The 20,454-nt window shown below is 30.0% G+C and overlaps 1 protein-coding gene across 6 annotated transcripts in view; it reads right to left on the bottom strand.

The window, feature by feature from the left end:
- Positions 1-20,454, bottom strand: part of LOC106679968 (KICSTOR complex protein SZT2) — a 240,391-nt gene that overhangs the window by 7,387 nt on the left and 212,550 nt on the right. For 5 of the 6 annotated variants that reach the window (XM_067050326.1, XM_067050327.1, XM_067050328.1 and 2 more), the window contains 7 exons: positions 18,664-18,800; positions 18,400-18,574; positions 17,500-17,713; positions 16,255-16,394; positions 12,194-12,366; positions 10,781-10,966; positions 2,373-2,547 (listed from right to left, as the gene is read on the bottom strand). In XM_067050326.1, the coding sequence (XP_066906427.1) occupies positions 2,373-2,547; positions 10,781-10,966; positions 12,194-12,366; positions 16,255-16,394; positions 17,500-17,713; positions 18,400-18,574; positions 18,664-18,800 (1,200 nt within the window). The remainder of the gene's footprint in view (positions 1-2,372; positions 2,548-10,780; positions 10,967-12,193; positions 12,367-16,254; positions 16,395-17,499; positions 17,714-18,399; positions 18,575-18,663; positions 18,801-20,454) is intronic. The other variant, XM_067050330.1, reaches the window with a different exon arrangement.

Raw genomic sequence — 20,454 nt, 5'->3', positions numbered from 1 at the left:
TATAAGTTATGGTTGGACAAGACCTGTATACAACTCTAATTCTAACTAATCTGTATAAGGAGCATCACAGAGATAATTAAGCAGTAGCATGCGTTATAATTCTGTTACCTTTTTTCTTTTATTTCCTTTTTTTTTTTTCTTTTTTTTAAGTCTTTCAGTCCAAGTGCTCGTAAGTGGTGCCGAGACCCAGAAACTCTGTTCGAAGATTTTTGTTATCTCTCTCTCTTTTTGTGAACTCTGTTCTCTGATCAAGGATTCTTTTTTTCTTTTTCTTTCTCTTTATATTGCTACATTTTTTAAAAGTAATCGAGATGGTTAATGGTGATAACCAATCACAACCATAGCACTTACTGAGGCAGTCCTACAAGTTCCAAGAACCACCCCGGCGGGTCCTCAGTCCCGACAATCCAACGGACAATATGCAGCAACGCTGTTAGGCCTATTTAACCTCGTCACAGAAAAAATGAGGGAGACTCAGGTAGCGGACGTCGTCAGTTGGCGGATGAATTTCCTCGATGGGGTAATGAAAGTAAAACTGGCTAAAGAAACTAATAAAAGGGAAGGATTACCTAGGGATCTCATTTTTGTGGAATGCACCCAGGAAATGATCGACGCAAGCCCTAGAGAGGAAGATGTGAGGATGGACGTCGATGACGGGGGATGGAACAGAGTTTCTTTTCACTAACCCAGGAATCCATCTACACCATGGAGAAGAGAACCTAGAGATAGCGGTAGAGACAGAGGCCAAGGCAGAGGTACGACGACAGAACTAGGGCAGAACACGCAACAGAGGAAGAACAGAAGTGCCACGGATGCGGAAAAGTTGGACACCTGGTGGCGACCGGACAAACTGCACCAAATCCCTCTGAAACAAGATAAAATTACATAAAAGTGAGGAGGTATCCACATGCGCTTAGAAAGCATATCCGGGAAGAGTTAGTGAATCTAAAGAAACTGGGTATCATCATATGGGCAGTGCGGAAGAAGGGCAAACCGAAAGACAAGGGAGAAACGTATAGGGTAGTATTTGGATTACAGGGGCCTTAATGATGAGAACACGACAGACGAGGTATCCGATATCGCGATTACAAGATATCTTATATAGACTGGGTGTGGCAACGATCTTTAGTACTTTAGATCTGAAGGCCGGCTACCACACCACCAAATCAAGATGCACCCGGAGGATCACCACAAGACAGCTTTTACATTCGAAAGGGGGCATTACGAATTTATGAGGATGCCCTTCGGACTGAAGAATGCCCCCATCACGTTCAAACACCAAGATATCCGTCAACACCATGGAAGAGAAGAAAACCCAGGGATACTGGTACAGGTAGAGAAAGACGACCGAACCAGGACAGAATACGCAATGGAGGAGGGAAACAAGGCAGGAAGTGCCATGGGTGCGGAAAAGTAGGACACCTGGTGGCCCAATGCCCCCGCACTAGGTGCTTTGAGTGCGGCAATGAAGGTCACATAGCACGACAGTGCCCTTATATGTACAGAAGGGCAGAGACGGGACCAGGAGAACCAATGGAAATAAATTTTAAGCGGATATGGCGGAGAAGACGAGAGGACTATAGACCTAGTGAGTCCTCTAGTGAAGAAACCTCAGAAGCATCAGAAGCCTCAGGAACAGAGAGGGGAAGGAATATGAGCCTTAAAACCAACAGAGATGGTAGAGATTAGTGAGATCATTAATGATAAATGTACCAAATCATAAGGAAAACCACAACCTCAGGGCTGCTGAAGATGAAGTATGGAGAATACAGTAGCAGCAATATTGTGACTATATGGTCCTTGCCTAATCTCAGGGAGAACCAGATCTGCAGAGCACTAAAAGATGCATCAAAGGCACAACATTAACATGATTGATGATGAGTGATAAATAAAGCACTGTTGTAGCCCTCAATTATTCAAACATCAAAGTTGACAAAAAATTAAAGTAATAAAATAGAAAAAGTGAGATTTTCAAGAGACCAGCAAATCCAAGTGGCATCAAAGATGTTCCAAGTGGCGGTTAGAAAGAAACTCAAAACAGTAAAAACCTTTGAATTGAAAGTAAACTTTTCGAGCGAAATTGCAGGTTTTCAATAGATTTTAATAGACAAGTTGCAAAACAATATATGAGTATAAGATGGCATATAGAAAATTAAATAAATATAAACAGGATAAATTAAAAGACAAATGGAAATGGAGATAAATAGTAATAACTGATGCAGTAATTTACAATTAATTTTTTAAATTGATAATCATATCATTCCCATCTGAAATGGAAGGCATATAATATAAATAAATAATATCTATTTATGAGAAAAAAGTATAAATATATAATTAAAAACCATAAAGAGAATTCCATAATATAAACATACTGATGATGAATTAGAGAGGAGTTTGTTCCATAGAAGATGTACCCTGCAGTCTACTGAACCTTTCTTAATCATAGATTCAATGTTTTTTCGAGCAGCAGTAGCTTCCTCTAACACAATTCCATGCATCAGTTGCTCATGAGAAGAGTAATATCCTAAATAATTAACTGCTTCCTGCCTATAAAATAAATATAATAATTACCTAAACAAATATTTTGTTATTTAAAAATAAATTACTACTCCATAAAGAAGTATATAAATGAATAAAAAAAGTTTAACATTAGAACTAAGACAAACAAAATGAAATTAAGGAAGAAATCGCAATACACTTTTTTTCAGTAAAAATGTTATTTTAGCAATCCAAAGTTGAGTAAATATATTTCATCAAATTACTGTTTTAATGCAGTTATTTCATATACTAAATAACCTGATATATAAATTGACTTACGTATTTAATTTAAAAAATATCAGTTTTAAGATAACTTTTTGAATTTTAATATGGTTTAAGATAACTGTTTTTGAGAAAATGTTATATATTTTTCTACAGCCTCTTTTCAAACAATATAAGCAAAAAGAACAACCAAGAAATAAATAGAATGAAATCTAAACGATAATAACTAAGCAGTTTCATATGGAAAAATGATATCAATTACCATTATTATTAAAAATAATTTCTAGTATTCGATGTTCATAATGTATTAAGCGATTAGACAATACTTATTTTGTTATGAAAAAAAGGTGAATATATTTCTAACTATCAACATAACAAACAAAAATTTAAATCAATCAAGATATCTTTATATTTCAGAAATAGTTTTCAGGGAAAGGGGAATGATAAAATCTAAAAAGATATGTAGAACATAAAACAGAATCAAGTTTTCAGATTGAGAAATACAGAGTTCAAGGACTATTTTTTGAAAATATTTTATGCATTGAAAACAATAATAATAATTCATTTTCCTACCAGTAGGACAACCCATAGAAATGATAGAGGATTATTGGAAATAATCATCAAGAATTTCTATTCAAAGTAATAACTAAGAAGCAGACTTAGAAAATCACCAGTTCCCAACATTTAATAAGCAACCATAAAATGAGATGGGGGATAACAGTGGGGTGAAATTAGTGGTAACAACTTTTTAAAGCTATTTTCCTTTTTAGTGGTTATTCTGCCAAATGAGAGTGGCTAAATCTTTTAGAGGTTGCCTCAGGACACCCAACGCACTTCTATATCTCAATTATTCCTTTATGGCCCTTATCGGAGACAGTGCTCAATAGGTATTTCCATATAGATTTGTAAGGACTGAATAACATTTCTCCTAAAAGGCCTTATTTTAAAAAGGAAGTAACTTTTATAAACTCATTTATCAGACTAGTATGCATGTAATTTTGCCTCAACTTTTTCTAATGGGCTATTATGTAGGGAATTGTGAAAATTGGGGAACTGTGCAATGTTTATAATACACATGTTTTAGAGACATTTGGTAGAGTAAATTTATTTGATCTATTATCTCATATGAAACTGTTTTTTGGTTTCTTGGAAAAATGCCATGATACTATATGAGGAAGATTGTATAAAGACTAAAGTCGACAGAAAACAGCTGCTTCAGAAAAGGGTTTTAAAGAGGGGACTTAAAGATCATACATATATACAAAAATATTTTTAAAAACTGGAATAATAAGTTTTTGTACATTAACAGTTTCAGCGTACCAATAATTAGATTGATGTTGGGGGTGAGGAGGCTGAAAAACACAAGGAAGTCGGACAATGTGGTAAAACAGCTTTTAGTACAATCAAAAAGGAAATTTTAGTTTCTTGCATTATTGAATGGCCAATGATAGGTTTTCCACAGTTTGATGGACCTTTTGTAATTTTGAAAATAAAGTGAAGTTTTGTTCTAATAAAATTATACTTTGAAAAACCTAATGTCATCATTTATTTATTTATTTATCATAATTGATAAAATCATAAAAAAGCGGAATCAGCTAACAAATATTATTCATTCAATAAATAATAAAAATGAACTAAAATATGAAAGCACACTTCATTATTACTTTTTTTTTATTTTATTCCAATTTTGTTCCTAGGTATCAAGCAACAAAAAATCACTAATGACTTGAATAAATTAGCTAACAATCATTTAAATAGATAGATTCATAATTATGATAGTTGACCGTGGATGACTTGTAGGAGGAGAAGATGGTTGGGGGTGCGGTCAAAATGAGACACAAATAAGTTATATTAACTTATTTGTATTTCATTTTGACCGCACCCCCAACCATCTTCTCCTTGTAAATAGATAGATGTACAATCACTAAATAAATAGATACACAGTTATTAATATTACTAATATATAAAATATTTCAGTTATGGTTAATGATCATGCTTCTACATTATACTAGGGTTTGTTACTCCCTGATTCATGCCATTCAAAAATCTGAATCACAGGGACCTGACATTAGTTAATTATTAATAAACCTTACAATAATAATAGCTGCAACAATAATAGGTAAAATTGAATTTAAGACATTAAAAGCTGGTTTCAGAGTTGAGAGTTGAAAGTAGTTTTAGATTTGACCTAAACTAACCTACTCAAGAATTAAAAATATATAGATGATTTTCATTCAATAAACCAGCTCTAAATCAATTTTAATCACGAGTCAATCCTGACTGGAGAACAGTTCATTTCAAGAATAATGGAACTAGACTTGTACAAGAAATAAGCCTAACTCTTAACCCAGCAACTGGTCCTAAGAAATTAAAAATTTCCTTTCATATGATGTCCAGACAGCATCCAAGTTTACAAGGAAATTACAGTTGCACAAATGCAAACATAAAATATAACAAGAAATAATGAAATAAATATTCTGGACTAATAATGACTGTATTGAATCCTGAATAGGACATTTTTATTAGATAAAAGAAGTAATGTTGATAAGATCTATTATTATCGGATCCTAAAAGGCCACTTAATACTGAAATGTGGACAGGATTTTAAAGTTGCGATATGATTTAATAATCCATTTAAATATGTTTTATAAACAACCTTATGTTTTATAAACAAAATGTCCCAGTAAAAATTTTTACGACTCATATCTCTAAAAAAATTTAAATTTTACTTAGATTTTCACTGTTACACAAAATTGGTTTATCTTTTGAGGGTATTGTTAATTATCTAATATTCTTCATATGAACCTGACTCTTTTTTTTTTTTTACAGATTCAGATTGTAAATTAAATTTTAGAACAAATTCATATTGGTCTCTGTTTTGACCCAATGCGCTCTGAAACCATAAATCGCCAAAAAACCGCACACAATCTTTTCTGGTTTCTTTAAGGCTATGTTTTCCAGATAGTAACAAAAATTTGAAAAATGAGCGACAGCAGTAGTTTAACCCAATAGTTTTTTTTCTAGCACCTATTACCAATTATTTTAGCCAAACCACCATTAACCTATTACCATGCAAGTAAAGGAAATGTAGTTTTCAAAAACCTAATGAATGAATGATCACTATTACCAAAAATTGAGAAAAAAAATTATAATCTTAAGTGTTCAAATGAATTTACTAAAAGAAGAACATTTCCTACATAAAGAAAGAAGTTGAAAAAACAAAACTAAATCAAAGTAAGCAGAAAAATATTAATGGAGAACAGGATTAAGTATATTTCACACTTATAGGAAATATTTATATGATGATTCATAAGAAATGACCATTTTTTAAAAAATATTTTAAGCATATATCCTATTATTTACTGCCATCTCAAGACTAACAATCAAATTCATTTGTAATACCATTTCGGATTTTGAACAGAAGAATTCTACAACTTTGTCAAAATTATTTCCAAGAAGATCGTCAGAATTTCTTAAGTTTGTACAAAAAGAAGGATGAAGAAGAATCTCAATTTCACCCAGTTCTGATTTTTTTCTTTTTCTGTTTCTTGTAATGAAAAGTATGGGGTCAGGCTTTATCTAATTGAACAGAACCAAATTTCTGTTTACTAACTCTGGGTAATGCTGGAGGACAACATGATACATTCTTTGTAACTGATCACTATTAAGTTCTGACTCTTGACTTTCTGGACTGAATTCATAATAAATTATACCTTCGTAATTCCTTAATACAGAGGGCATTGTCTTTTTTTCAAATTGACCAAGCATAGTGACCAGCACAGGAGGCTGATTGCAGTCTAACCATTGTTTTTTGGTTTTAGGGTATCTCTTATCCACTTTTCATAACAAGTAACATTATTTTAACGAGTTGATGTTCATCTAGATGTTGACAAATTTTTATGTGCTTGCTCATTGGGAATCTATTGTCGAAGAGCGATTTCCAATTATAGTGTAATACATTATACATATATTCTAAATTTCATTGTCATATAATTAAACCAATTGTTAAGATAAATTGAAGGCAAGATTAGGTCATTCTGTTTGTAAATTGATTTAGTACAACCTAGGTATTCAATTGACATCAACCGTAACAAGATCTGAAAAAAAAAAAATAATGCCAGGGGATTTCAATATTCAATAAAATGAAATTGGTCATTTTTTATGACTCACTAAATTAATATCATAATCATTTATATTAATAGAATTTACATTAAAAACCAAAAGCCAATATACAGGAGTACAGTAGTTGAAATAGTTTCACATTTTTATTAACTAGTTGTATCTATTGAGTAATTATACTGTGAACATAAAAAATAGTGAACATTTAAATTTAAATTATTATTAAAATCAATAACAATATTTTATGTTATCATTGTAACTAAATTTATAGTGGAATTTTATTAAGGTTTTATCCTTCTTCACAACCACTATAAAAATCAGTCCCAAAACCTTTGTGGCACATTAATTAACGAAGTTCTCTATATACATATAATCAACCCATTTTGATTATTATTAAGTAAAACTGAGTAAAAACACAAAATTAAATGAGAATTTGATAATACACAGTCCTCTCTAAGCAAATTAAAAAAAAAGAGTAACTTAATATTAATCAAATAATTAGAAATGATATGCCATTCATAGAAACAAAACTGAAAGCATTACAATGAATTAGATATTCTCCATTAAAAATAGGCATTACACAAATACACAGCAGAATTGTAGTAAAAATAGCATGATGTATTCCATATTCTGCTATATTTTTTCTCTTACAAGGGTAAAAAAACATCTTCATCTCCCAATACATCTTTTCCCTTCCTCCATGGGAATTCCTATTACTTTGTGAAGGAGCTATTCTTGTGGTAAGATTGTATCATTCTAAACATTCTCATCAAACCTCAGTCTCTTTAGAATTAGAGCCACAAATTTTCTATTATTTATTTCCTTGAGTTCCAGAGAATTGAAAATTTATAAACAATACTATAAGAAGTCACTTGGATTCCTTCTTCCATCACTAACAATCAGCTTGAGTGGTGGCATGATGGTTGCCTTGCTATCACATAACAGGATAACTTATTGGTCAATTTCAGATATTTTGTATTATTTTTTATTTTATTTCTGGCAAAAGCCATCTGGGAAGTCTCAACACCAAGCTAATGATGTCAATAATCAATGAAGATTTTTTTCTGCAATACAAACTTTTTCCTTGCATGAACTACTACTTCTTTGATACACTTCAGCAACTTGTTATTATATAAAACATTTCTTAAAAGCCTACCCGATGGTATCCAGAGGACTTATCAGACAATATACAGAAAGGTTTCATAATTCTCCCTCACACTTTGGAATCAAGACCAAGGGGAAAACCTTGACAATTGGAGGTGTCAAAAACCTGTGAGATAAGTCATTTTATGTATAATACATGGTGTACCATCCAGATCCTGAGGTTCTGCTTTTATGAGGACTATATGACATCTATTATAGTTTATCTTACAAATTACAGGTATTATATTTAATATAGGGAGCAAGAACAAATCCAGTTGTTTGACAAATTGGACTCATATTTGCCAGGCTTGTGGATTAGAGTGGCCCTTATTTTTTTTAAACTTTCTAAAAGTTTAGCCCCCACTACCATATCTTATTACAATAAACAAACAAAGAGATCTACAAAATGTTTGCTGGATACGAAAACTGCGAGATGACCCTCATTGACCATGAAGATTTGGAATTTTCATTCAGAAAGTAATTTTTCAAATAATCTTTTTTTTTTTCCGTAACTTTATTTCCTAAAATCATTTTGGTGCAGAATGTACTGTCTATTGTTGATTTTTTTTCTTCTTCATCTTTGTCCACTTACAGTAAAAGTTACACTAGATTTATCTTAACCATAGTTTAAACATTCTCCTGAAATAAAACACAGTTTCATAAGCTAAGTATCAGAGATGTTTTGAAAAATTGTTAACAGCAGTCTTAATGATTTCTGGAACAATATTCTGAGAGTTTATCAATTTATATATCAAAAGGAAATCATGATAAGGTGATTTAATTGCTTCTGTTGATAGTAAACAGGCTTGAGGATGAAAAATAAATGATCATTTTAAAGACTTCCTCTCCCTGTCTGATAACTGAATCATGAAATCTTGAGTACATTCATTTTGCCTTAAACATGAACCTACTATGTTACTTAGCTTTTGTAACAGGAGTTAAAGCTCCTGGTATGTGAAATGATATCATGTTCTTCAGAACGATCATAGTTATCTTAAACAATCCTCGTTGTTGTTTCTGTGTAGAAAGGTGATGTTCATAAAAGCAGAGAGTGGTAGAGCTAACTTTATCAGACAATGCAAGTCTATTAATCAATTAAGCATGTACAACTTCTAGGAGGAACTTATTATCTCAATGTAACATTTACTCTTGGCAGTCTCACTTCTCCAATTTTTTTTTTTTAAAGCATTGACCACAAGTTTTATTTATAATCAGGTTCTTATTATCAAACCCAAAAGGTTTTACAACAGCTATTAATATGTGAACTGCAATTCTATCAATGACTTTGCACCTATTAACCAACTTTAAAGAACTTTGAGTTTCTAGAACTGCTGCTGGTGCTGTAGTAGTTGCTGAGATTTATAAATCAATGACAGAAGAATTTTCACTTCACCACCACTGCTGTTTGATTTTAAATAGTGTATTTTTAATGTATCAAATTGTCATTCCATTTCTTCATAATTTTTTTTTTCAGGCAGCTTCCAAAGAACACTGCCTTTAATCTTCCTTCCTTGAATTTTGTTTTTATATTTATTCCAACTATAGAGTCCTGTAATCCTTTTTGTCATTGAAGCATTAAGAAATTCTAATCCTCTTTATTTTTTCAAATTCTCATCCAAACACATCTACATGAGAAATATCAAGAAAATAGTTCATAATTTAAAAAAAAAAGTATATATCTTTGTTTTCTTTTCCTTTTCCTGTAGTTCTAGAGAAAGTTTTCTGTAAAATAAAACTACAAAATTAATAATAATAGTCTATTTCCACATGAACATATTACAATTGTAGACTGGTTATGCTTGTAACTCCATCTTCATTAGAATATCAAATTAATCATCATCATAAAAAGTCACAGAAAGTAACATTTTCAGCAGGATAAAAATTGTAACAAGAATGAAAGTCACAAACAATGCAAATTCGCCAAAAAATGAAATAACTAAAAAAAAACTATCTAAAAAACTACTCAGGGGGAAAATTTCTAGATTTCATTTGATGAGGGTTGCGATGCAGTTGTCCAACTGAGCTAAAAGTTTGCATGTATCTTTGTTTTTTTGTGTATCTTGGTGTAATTTTTTTATTGGAACAAAATAGGATGGTGGGAACTAAACTTATGCAAAGTTGAAAAAATAAGGGCCAACATAATGTTGATATGTATATTAAGATCCTTATCAGCTTTGACATTACTCTTTTAAATATTTAAAGTCATTGGATAAAATTATGCAATGAGGTGTAATATTAGAGAAAAAAGGAACAACACTATACAACATAAATTACTATGTATAGATCAATCAATTTGTTAAAAAATATCCATATTAAAATTTAATAAGTAAAAAGATTTTGAGTAAAATATTAGATAATAATACCAATATATTTAAATTCCCACACATTCACAGACACCATTTGTAAATTATAATTATAAATATAAATTACCTTAAATAAGCTGTATAGAGTAAAATATTAATTAAATAAGTGCATTTTAAATTCATTATTAATTATCTTGAAAAATGTTTGGTATTAAAATTTAAACATTTTGAACTAAAACTTTCTCAAAATATACAGCAAATTTAAGAATTTTGAACTATTTTCATGGTTATATATCTGAGCTTATATATATATATGTGTGTGTATACATGTACCATCCCTTTTAGTTCAATGTTAACTATATATACTCAACATATGCCAGCTTTTTTACTTATGGACAGTATTAAGCGGACAAAACACAAAGCAACACCTGTGGTTGAAAAATTTAACAATTTACCTTATTCCAAGATGTTCTGTGTCCTGAATACATTCTGTAGAATTATTAAGTTGACTTGTCTCAGTTTCTGTACTATTTAAGGCCTCTGTGTTATTTGTATTAATTTGAGCATTTAGACAACTGAGTGTAGATACATTACAAAACTTTCCAAGTTTCCATTCCATTTCCAGTTTAGGATATAGATCTCTAGCAATTTGACAAATTGTCATACTAATATGACTTTTTTTCATTTCAAGAATACTAATTTACGTCCAATTATTAGCACAAGGAATATTGAAATAAATGATAATATTGAATTAAAGTTAACTTATAATATTAACTGCCCAGCTATATATTTACATCAATATGCTGGACTCTTATAAACACCAAGGAACAATGAAGTATATTTTTGTTCTAATTTTTTAAAAGTATTTTTGTAGTAATAAATTAACTGTCCAAAATGTCAACAATAAAATTATATCTCATACAACAGAAATAAAGAAAGAACCTAAAAAGATTTTTTTTTCAACAATATCAGAGTAATTAAAATAAAATACAAAATAACTACAAAAAAATATATGATATAACTACATGAAAATCTAATCATTTTTTCTCTTTCAGAACTATCAGTGAAGTTACTACAAATATATTCTATGAAATGATTAGTACATACAAAGTCAAAATGAACAGAGGTAAAGAAACAAACTTCATTTTTCCAAGTGTTTATAAATGTGTAAGAAATAAAATATACTCATTACCTTTGGATTTGTATATAACAACCTGGACAGTTTAAAGCACAGGGTGTGAATGCTTTGAAAAACAACATTGCATGTTATATAAAAACTAAACACCTTTTAGAAGAGATTCGTTAAACACATTTAAAAAGATAAATGGACTTTGTTAGATGAATATTAGTTTTACAATCTTAGTACTTTGTGACATTAGATTTAAATATTTTTCCAAACAAATAAATTAAAATTATTCAAGCTTTGTAGCAACAAATATTTTCATGGTAATAAGAAGCTTAGACAATATAAAATGTTAATGAGTAGTTGTGATATCATACACGTTCTAATAAATAAATATACATACACACACATACAACTTAAACTGAACCACCATCATTATCCTGGGAGGAAAGCATTCAGACTTTTAAGTCTATTGAATGAAAAGTGGTGTTCAAATGAGTAATAAAAGAGGTCAATTGCAAGGGTTATTCCAACATATTTTGATTAATGTACAGATATAAACAAATAAATATAAAAGCTGAATCCTATAGAACATATAATTTGTATTGGTAATGAAAGTTACTAATTATAGATATTTTTTTTTATTATCAAAGTAAATAGAACCTGATTAAAATCGAAATTACATTAAAACCTAAAATAATAGTAAAATTAAAACTTTATATAAATGATAAAACTATCAATTTACCTGTTTGTAGTAAGCACTATATAATAGTGAAGTTTAATCGCAATATTTCTACTAGACCTATCATAGGTAATTATTAATGTCATGTCCAAATCATCTATATGCTTAATATCATGGGTTTCTCGGTATGTAACAACAGGTGCTGGCCCAACCTTTACAAGAACATATTCACATTCCTAAAAATAAGGAATAAAATTTAAAACACAAGTTAAAAACTATAAATAAACCAAAAGTTTGGTATTTTCATCAAAAATAAATTTTTGATTGTATTTTTGTGTTTAGCACAAAGATAATTGTAATGAATATTGTATTAGGAAATAAAAGGAGTAATTAATTTAAGAAACAAATTTTGTTATGAAGGTAATAATACTAAGAAAGAAAACATAATATGCATAATAGGATGCTCCATATTTTTTTTTTCTAATGTCTCAGAAAAGAGAGAATCCTCAACAAATTGAATTTTGTGAGAATCACAAACATTCATATTGTGGATACAAGCTGACAAGTTGGCTAAACTTGGTTGTGCAGAGAACCAGCCTGTTCTACCACTTTCCTACAGAACAGTGAAATCACTTATAAGCTCTTATTGTAAGGACAGAACAAGTGCTAGACACAAAGTTCAAGCGGAAGGAAAGAAGTGGGAGAGCCTACTGAATAAGGATAAACGAATCCCCGGTAATCTTAGCAGAGCTGAGAGAGTGGCCTGTTTTTGGCTAGTAACAGGAGATGATTTGCTCCAAAAACCTCCATCGAATTTGCATCGTAGATTCCCTGAAATATCCTCTATCCAACATGGGAGACATGGATGGGGACCACCTTTTGGCGTGTGCTGGTCTGGAGGATGTTGAGCGGGATGCGGACCAACTAAGAGGAAGAGTAAAATTGTATTGGGCTGCAAGAGGGAAAATGGCGTAATAGCCCACTTCCTGTGACGTAGGAAAAAAAAATATTGTGGATGCATATGCGTCCATAATGAAATTAGACTGGATCAAATTATGTAAACAAAATAGCATTATGGTAATTTGAATCCATTACCTGAAGTATTGATTATAATATTTCGCAGAACTACCAAATTCATATTCATAACAGCTGCTTATGACATTTTAATGTGATGTTAATAAAACCGACCTAGTTAAATGTTTATTTGTAGCTTATTTGCTTTGTTTGTATAAATACCTTTACTTAAATTTGAAGTACCAATTGTGATGTTTTTGAATTGAATTTGTTATTGAATTATATATCTACATCAGCTGATAACCCATCTTGAATGCCAATTGGTAAATTTTGGTACATTAAGAGGTGATAACTTTGCCATTTATTTACAGATTAACAAAAAATTGAGACTAAAGGAATATCACGAGAGTAATGTGGAGTTGAGTTTTAAACTAGAGGATATTGTGTTACTGCCCATCAAAAGTAAGATGCCAGGTGGTAGAACTTGTAAATATAAACAGATCAGATTTTTAGAGAAACACCACTCCATTCAACAAATACCAACATTATTTTACTTTTACTAAAACTGTATTATTAGAAAAAATATAATTTTATATTACAATAGGAAAGGCTAGGATTTTCATGTAAATACATGTTATTTACTAACTAAGATAGGCATGAGAAAAGGCTGGAATACACTAAGGCCTATACTAACTTAGGAGTACCTATCACTTCCTCAGGAAAATTTAGTAAGGTATCTGAGAATTTTATCCAGAAGTATTGGTGATTTTGCGAAAAGGTAGAAGCGATTCATGGGAGACACAAATAGCTCTTTTTTATTCTGTGGTGTCTTCAAACCTTCTGTATTCTTCTGAAATGTGGAGCTTAAAATATCTAGATGCTAATGAAGTTGTACAGCTAAAGTTCCTGAAGCAACTATTTAGGTGGCCAAAGAACACTGCTAACTAACTACATTGTACATCTCGAAACTAGTCGAAACGCCTTGAGTGTCAGAGTTATGAACATTATAAATTATTGGTCAAAATTGTCCCTCATACCTGAAGAGAGTTTATCAAAACTTTGCTTCAACAAACTAATTTTGCTGGATACAAAGAATCTTGATATAAACTTTAATTGGGTCACACAAGTCCGAACAATAGCTGCTTATTATGGCTGTAAAGAGGAGTTTGATAAAGTATACCCAACTGGATTATTAAAATACAGCGATGAAATATTTGAAAAGTTAAAAAACCATAACCTATCTATTAACATCCATTTATCCATAAACTCCAAGAACAATTCCATATTATATATTATTAAATAACTGGTTATTTCCATACCAGAGTCCTATTTGATGTATAGAGCTAACATAGAAAAGCTAAGATCAGTAAGTCAGTTAAGAGTTTCAAATCTCGAATTAATCAAGCTTTACACGTAAAACAAAAGTTTCGACTTCAAAGTCCAGGAAACCTGCACTTTCTGTAACCAATTCATTTCTCACAGACTGTCCCACATCCTTCTCTGACAACAGTGAAAAGTTAATAGAAGAGACACAAATATTCACAAGCATTTTTCTCTGCACCCAGTGATATACACAAAATACAAGACATACTTCGAATAGATAACATAGAAAAACTTAAAAGATTTACTTGATTGGTTCATAATGTCAGCATGCAGGAGCCACGGTGTCACCGTGGTAAGGCATAATGCTACTAATTCCAATGACCCAAGTTCGAATCTGGCTGGGCAGGAAATTGTTTTCTGTTATGCTGTAACCGTGAGTCAACCCTGTGGGTTCTGGAGCCCTCCTGGTGTCCACCCAGCCTCATAAATTCAGAACCCTTAATTGGATAAAACTCTGGCGGTCAAGCGTGATTCTGACCAAATCACCTCCTTGCACAACCATTGGTCAAGTAAAAGTACTGAACCCCTGACTCTTCATGGGTTGTAGCGGTACAGATTTTAATTTTAATGTCAGCATGAAATTCACTGGACTCCTTAAGCTGTGATGGTCTACACACCAATCAAGTGTTATGATTAAGGCATAGTTATTGGCCAGTTCAATTAATTGTTTTTTCTTTTTATCACAGTTGTTTTTAATATTTTTCCTTTTTATTATGGTTTCATTGATAATGTAGGTATAAATTAATTAAATTATAAAATGTTATGAAGTATTATTATTTATAGTTATTGTTTTTATAATGAGTCAATGTACAGTTATGATAAACTAGACTCTATGGGTGAAACAAATTTATTTATACATGTATGATTTGTACAAGATTGTAAATCTTTAACAAATAAATTCTATTCTATTCTACTACGATATCATTTTATTTATTATTTCAAAAAATAAAATCATGCAATAATGACACAGTTTTTCAACGACTCCTTGAATCTTCTTTGGCCAAATAGTGTGGTACAAGATTAAGTTTTTATTAGAAGGCATTCCAAACATGATTAAAGAAGGAAAGTTCTGAAAAACATTTTATTCTAAAATTGTTTATGTTCTATGTCTTGCTCACATATTTCTGAAGCTATCTATACTGCCTGAATTTTGGGAGATAATAAAAGGACCTTTTTAATTGCTACAAGTTATATGAAAATTTTCAACGTAAATTACCCAGAAATGATCCTACCTCTTCAGCCAGTTGTTACCAGATGAGGAAGTTGATAGAAGGCGGTTGAGTACTATTCCAAGAACTTAGATAAAATAAAGAATGTTATGTAAAAGCAATGTAGAATTACAAGATGCCTTAAAAACAAATCGAGGCTGTAAAGACATGCTGCTGATTCCCGAAACAAATAGAGAAAAGGAGATGAAATGTAAACTGAGTGGAACCTTTTTTGAAAGTCAGCACAGAGGCCTGATATAACATAATTTAACCTTTAAAAATTTAAATATGGATGAGTTTCTAATAAATGGCATTATTTCCTACATATTTCTTTTAAAATTATCACATTTATATGTAGATACTTAGCATTTTTCATTACAAGAAAATCCTAGCCATAATAATAAACATAACTAAAAACTGCTCATTAAGAAAACTAAAATTTCTGATTAATCAGAAATAGAAAAACAATCAAACTATACAAAAACAATTATTAAAATTAATTAACATTAGTAAAAATACCTGAGAGGAAGAGGAGTCTGTTTCCATTTTTTCATTAAATACCATTCTTTTGACTTCCATCTCATAATCTGTTGCATGACTGAGCAAATAGTGAAAAAGTTGAAGAGCTGGGGTAGATAAATCAGATACACATAAAGAACCTATAAGATTAATAGGTATTAATTCCAATTAACAAATCTATAGTGATAAAGAAATTTCTTAAAATATATAAAACAGTAGTACAAAGATATATAAAAAAACAAAACAAATAAACCTGCAGTCTTATGAAATAAGCAAACTGTACTGAAAAAATTGCTCCCATATTGTCGCACTAATTCAACCATGCTTTATATTTCATACTATCTTAATTTTAGTATTCTACCTCTAAAATACCTGTCATTAAAACCGAGTTAACACTTTTTTATCAAACTCTTCAAGAAAAATCAGGAAGGTAAGGAATGGAAAACAAATCTCTATGATCAGTAGTTAGATAAGCAACCACTTATTCATTGAGACATTTATAAATCATAAATATAAAACAGCCTGTATACTTGAATCCAAATTGGAAAATAATAGCTTAAAGTGGAGTAGGTTCACTAAGGATTCAACATAACTACAATTCCCATAAAATCGACAGGAAAAAACATGTGAACAACTTCAAATCATTGTTGCTAAAAAAAGTATTAAATTACAAATCAGGCTTATAATTAGAGATATTTAACTATTATCAAAAATACCTACTAAATTAAATAAAATGTTAAGATAATTAAAAAATATATATAGTACCCAAACAAATAGATTGAAATGTGTATACAAAAGGAAAGATTTATTAGTAATATTAATAAATGTACCTATAGGATGTGAAGTTTAATTTAAATAAAATAGATGACTATCTAAAACATTAAAGAAAAAATATATAAACAGTATACTTAATACATAAAGTGGAAACATTTTGAGCGAAATAATTGGAAGTGGCTCTTAGAAAATAGAAAGCATACCAATGAGCCTCAAAATTGTCATGAATGTAATCAAATATATTGGCACAACAATATATCCATAAAATTGATTCAACAAATTAGATGAATAACAAGTAAACAATTTTAAAATGTGTTATAAACAAAACAGAATTTGACCCCTAAATATAATATATAAACTATAAAATATTTTTAGGCTAACATTATTTATTAATACTAAAAAAATAACATTTAATAATACCCATTAACTAAGTTACAATAAATAAAATCAGTTTATAAAAAAATCCTATACCTGAATATGCCAGATTTCGAGCAAAATTTGGAGCTTTTGGATAATATTTTAAAAAATCATCAAGAAAACTAGTTATGTGGTAATCTGCCTCCAAGTAAGATTGCTGATCTGAAATGTATGAATGGAGGCATCGAAGATGATAATCATAAGCAAATGAGTGTAGGTGCATTGAAACCTTCATTTTATCAATTTCTTCCAAAAAATTAAAAACAATCTAAAATAAAACCATAGGTATATAATTAATCAATAATTATCATTAATTTATAGTATGTAAAATTATATCTACCATTAGTATAAACTAAACAGCATGGAATAATAATATCTTGCCAAATAAGGATTGTAGTATTAGTTGGTGAAAATTTGTTAAAACTTATATGATGAGCTCCAAATCAAAATTTGTTATACCCATTTTCAGAAAAAAATTATTTTATACATGATTGTAAATTATTTTTGGTAAGAAAACAAAGTATTTAAAGTTTTGGATCATATTCTTTCTTTTCACTCATGTACAGAGCTTTGAAGTTTATTATTCACCTCAAAATTAATATTATGCTTGATGAAAATTAGAAATAGGCTAACTATATTTTGGCCTGGAGTTCCTCAAATATCAGTATTAACAAAGCTGAGAACACTAAAAAATCAAAACTATGCAGTTTATAGTACACAAAAAGTCAATTTTCAATAATCAATAGAAAGGCCGTAATAATTGGTCCTTTATGCAAATCACTTTTTCAGAATTTATAGTATAGACTTGTGAAAGCAACAAAGGAGGATTTCCAGTTAGAATTAACTAATGTGTATTAACTTAAGTGTATTAAATATATAAATGTGTGTTTATGTATGTATGCATATGTTCAAATTTAGCATAAAATATAAGAAACCAGAATACATGTAACTTACTTGTGTTATAAGAGAGGGGGTAGATTTACCCTGAATTCGAGAACATTCTAAGGCATGTAATTTGACATGAAAAAAGGGTTCACATAATGCCAATTCAAACATTAAAATTCCTCCGAGCAAAGATCTTTGCAGAAAATGTTTAGAGCCTTTTCCTGAATTATACACACTTCGATTTCTGAAAATAATATGCCATGAAATAAACATGAACAACACTAAATTCATGAGGTTGAAATAAATAACAATCTAAAATAAATAAATACATACATTTGTAATGGAGTGCTTGGAGCCATTTGTATATTAACAAATCCTAGTGTCTGAAGATACTGTTTGTACTCATTTAAAAAAACTAAACATAGTTTTTCATGCCAATCGAATTCTTGCCTTTTATTACTCTCATAGACCTATATTGAAACATAAATTGTAATGAAAAAAGAATTAATAACGATTAATATCATGACTGGTTAACATGTTTTATTCAAAAATTGTTTATAAAACCAATTAAATTTGCGACTTTAACGTAGCTAAAATCTGTCATGACCTACCTTAGGCGATATCTCAAATGGAAAAATTGATTTTGTCAGGGTAAAGCTATTTTTATAACAAACCACTTCCTGATTGAATATTTTTCATTTATTTTATTATGTTTTTGAAAAAAGAATTAATAACGATTAATATCATGACTGATTAACACGTTTTATTCAAAAATTGTTTATAAAACCTATCAAATTTGCGACTTTAACGTAGCTAAAATCTGTCATGACCTACCATAGGCGATATCTCAAATGGAAAAGTGGATTTTGTCAGGGTAAAGCTATTTTTATAACAAACCACTTCCTGATTGAATATTTTTCATTTATTTTATTATGTTTTTTGAAAAACTAATTTCCCTTAATTTGAGATATTTTTATCTCATGGACCACCTTCAGGGAAATGCATTAAGACCTCTAAAAATACCTAAATGTACTGATTTGTTTACTGTGAATGCATCTACAATATAAATAAGATTCTTTTTTTTGGAATAAAAGTAGTAAGACCAAATAAAAATAAAGCTATAATGTAGTTATTTTCTAGCAGCCTGTTTACTCAAAGGCAACTAGTTGTTAAAACTTTTTTAATACAAATTTGCATTTATGAAAATAATATTAATATTATAAGTTCATTAATATAACTACCAATTAATAATTATTAACCAATTCAAAATAAAATTCTTTATATCTAATGAGGTCCTTTGTAGTTTCTCCAAATAAATTCTGCAGTTTAAGAACCTAAACCAGTTTATTTTTGACAACTTTCTCTCCATTTTACCGACCTTATAGCAATTCTATAAGCTGTCTTGGTTAACATGTAGGAGACAACAAAGTGGTTCTGGTGATGAAGATTTTTATAGGTTTGTATCATTTATTTAGTATAATTTAATATTACATATATATATTGTAATAGTTTAAAATTATTAAAAATAAAAATAAAAGGAATTTTTATCGTTTTCTAAACTATTTTCAAATATTTAAGATATAATTTGGGTTCAAATTAATAACTTTACTACTTAATGGATAATAGAATTTTATTATATAAAAAGACTCTTAATCTCAGGGCATGTTGTTGCTAGGCAATCAGAAACAGGCATTTACAATAATTACAATTAGTTAACTTAATAACTCATGTATAAAAGAGTTATACAATCAATTTTTATGCATACAAAACTAACCAAGTTCACGATCTTCCTTTGATGATCCCTGGTATCTTCTTTTTTTCTATTGTTCTGTCCTAGCGTCCAAAATGGCTTCCTTCTTGACAGAAATTGATGAGGACCTCCTCATCCTGAAGACCTCCTTTCTCCTCTCTCCTCACACAACGACTTGTTCCCTCCAAAAACAAAACCTGCCTTGAGGTTACATGTAAACATCGATTTTTGCACAACAGTTAGGGATTTTTGCAAATGATTTATTTTCTGGATATTATTCATTTGCACTATTTCTTGATTTCTATTTTTCCTTTAATTTACTGTATTTTCAATTATGATGGGAAGAGTTAAAATAGTTTTTAATGATATTTGAA

The sequence above is a fragment of the Halyomorpha halys genome, unplaced genomic scaffold (genome assembly GCF_000696795.3).
Source record: "Halyomorpha halys isolate HHAL.00 unplaced genomic scaffold, Hhal_1.1 Scaffold237.1, whole genome shotgun sequence".
In the NCBI taxonomy this organism is placed as follows: Eukaryota; Metazoa; Arthropoda; class Insecta; order Hemiptera; family Pentatomidae; genus Halyomorpha; species Halyomorpha halys.
The sequence above is the reverse complement of the archived record's forward strand: the minus strand, read 5'-3'. Positions and strand labels throughout refer to the sequence as shown.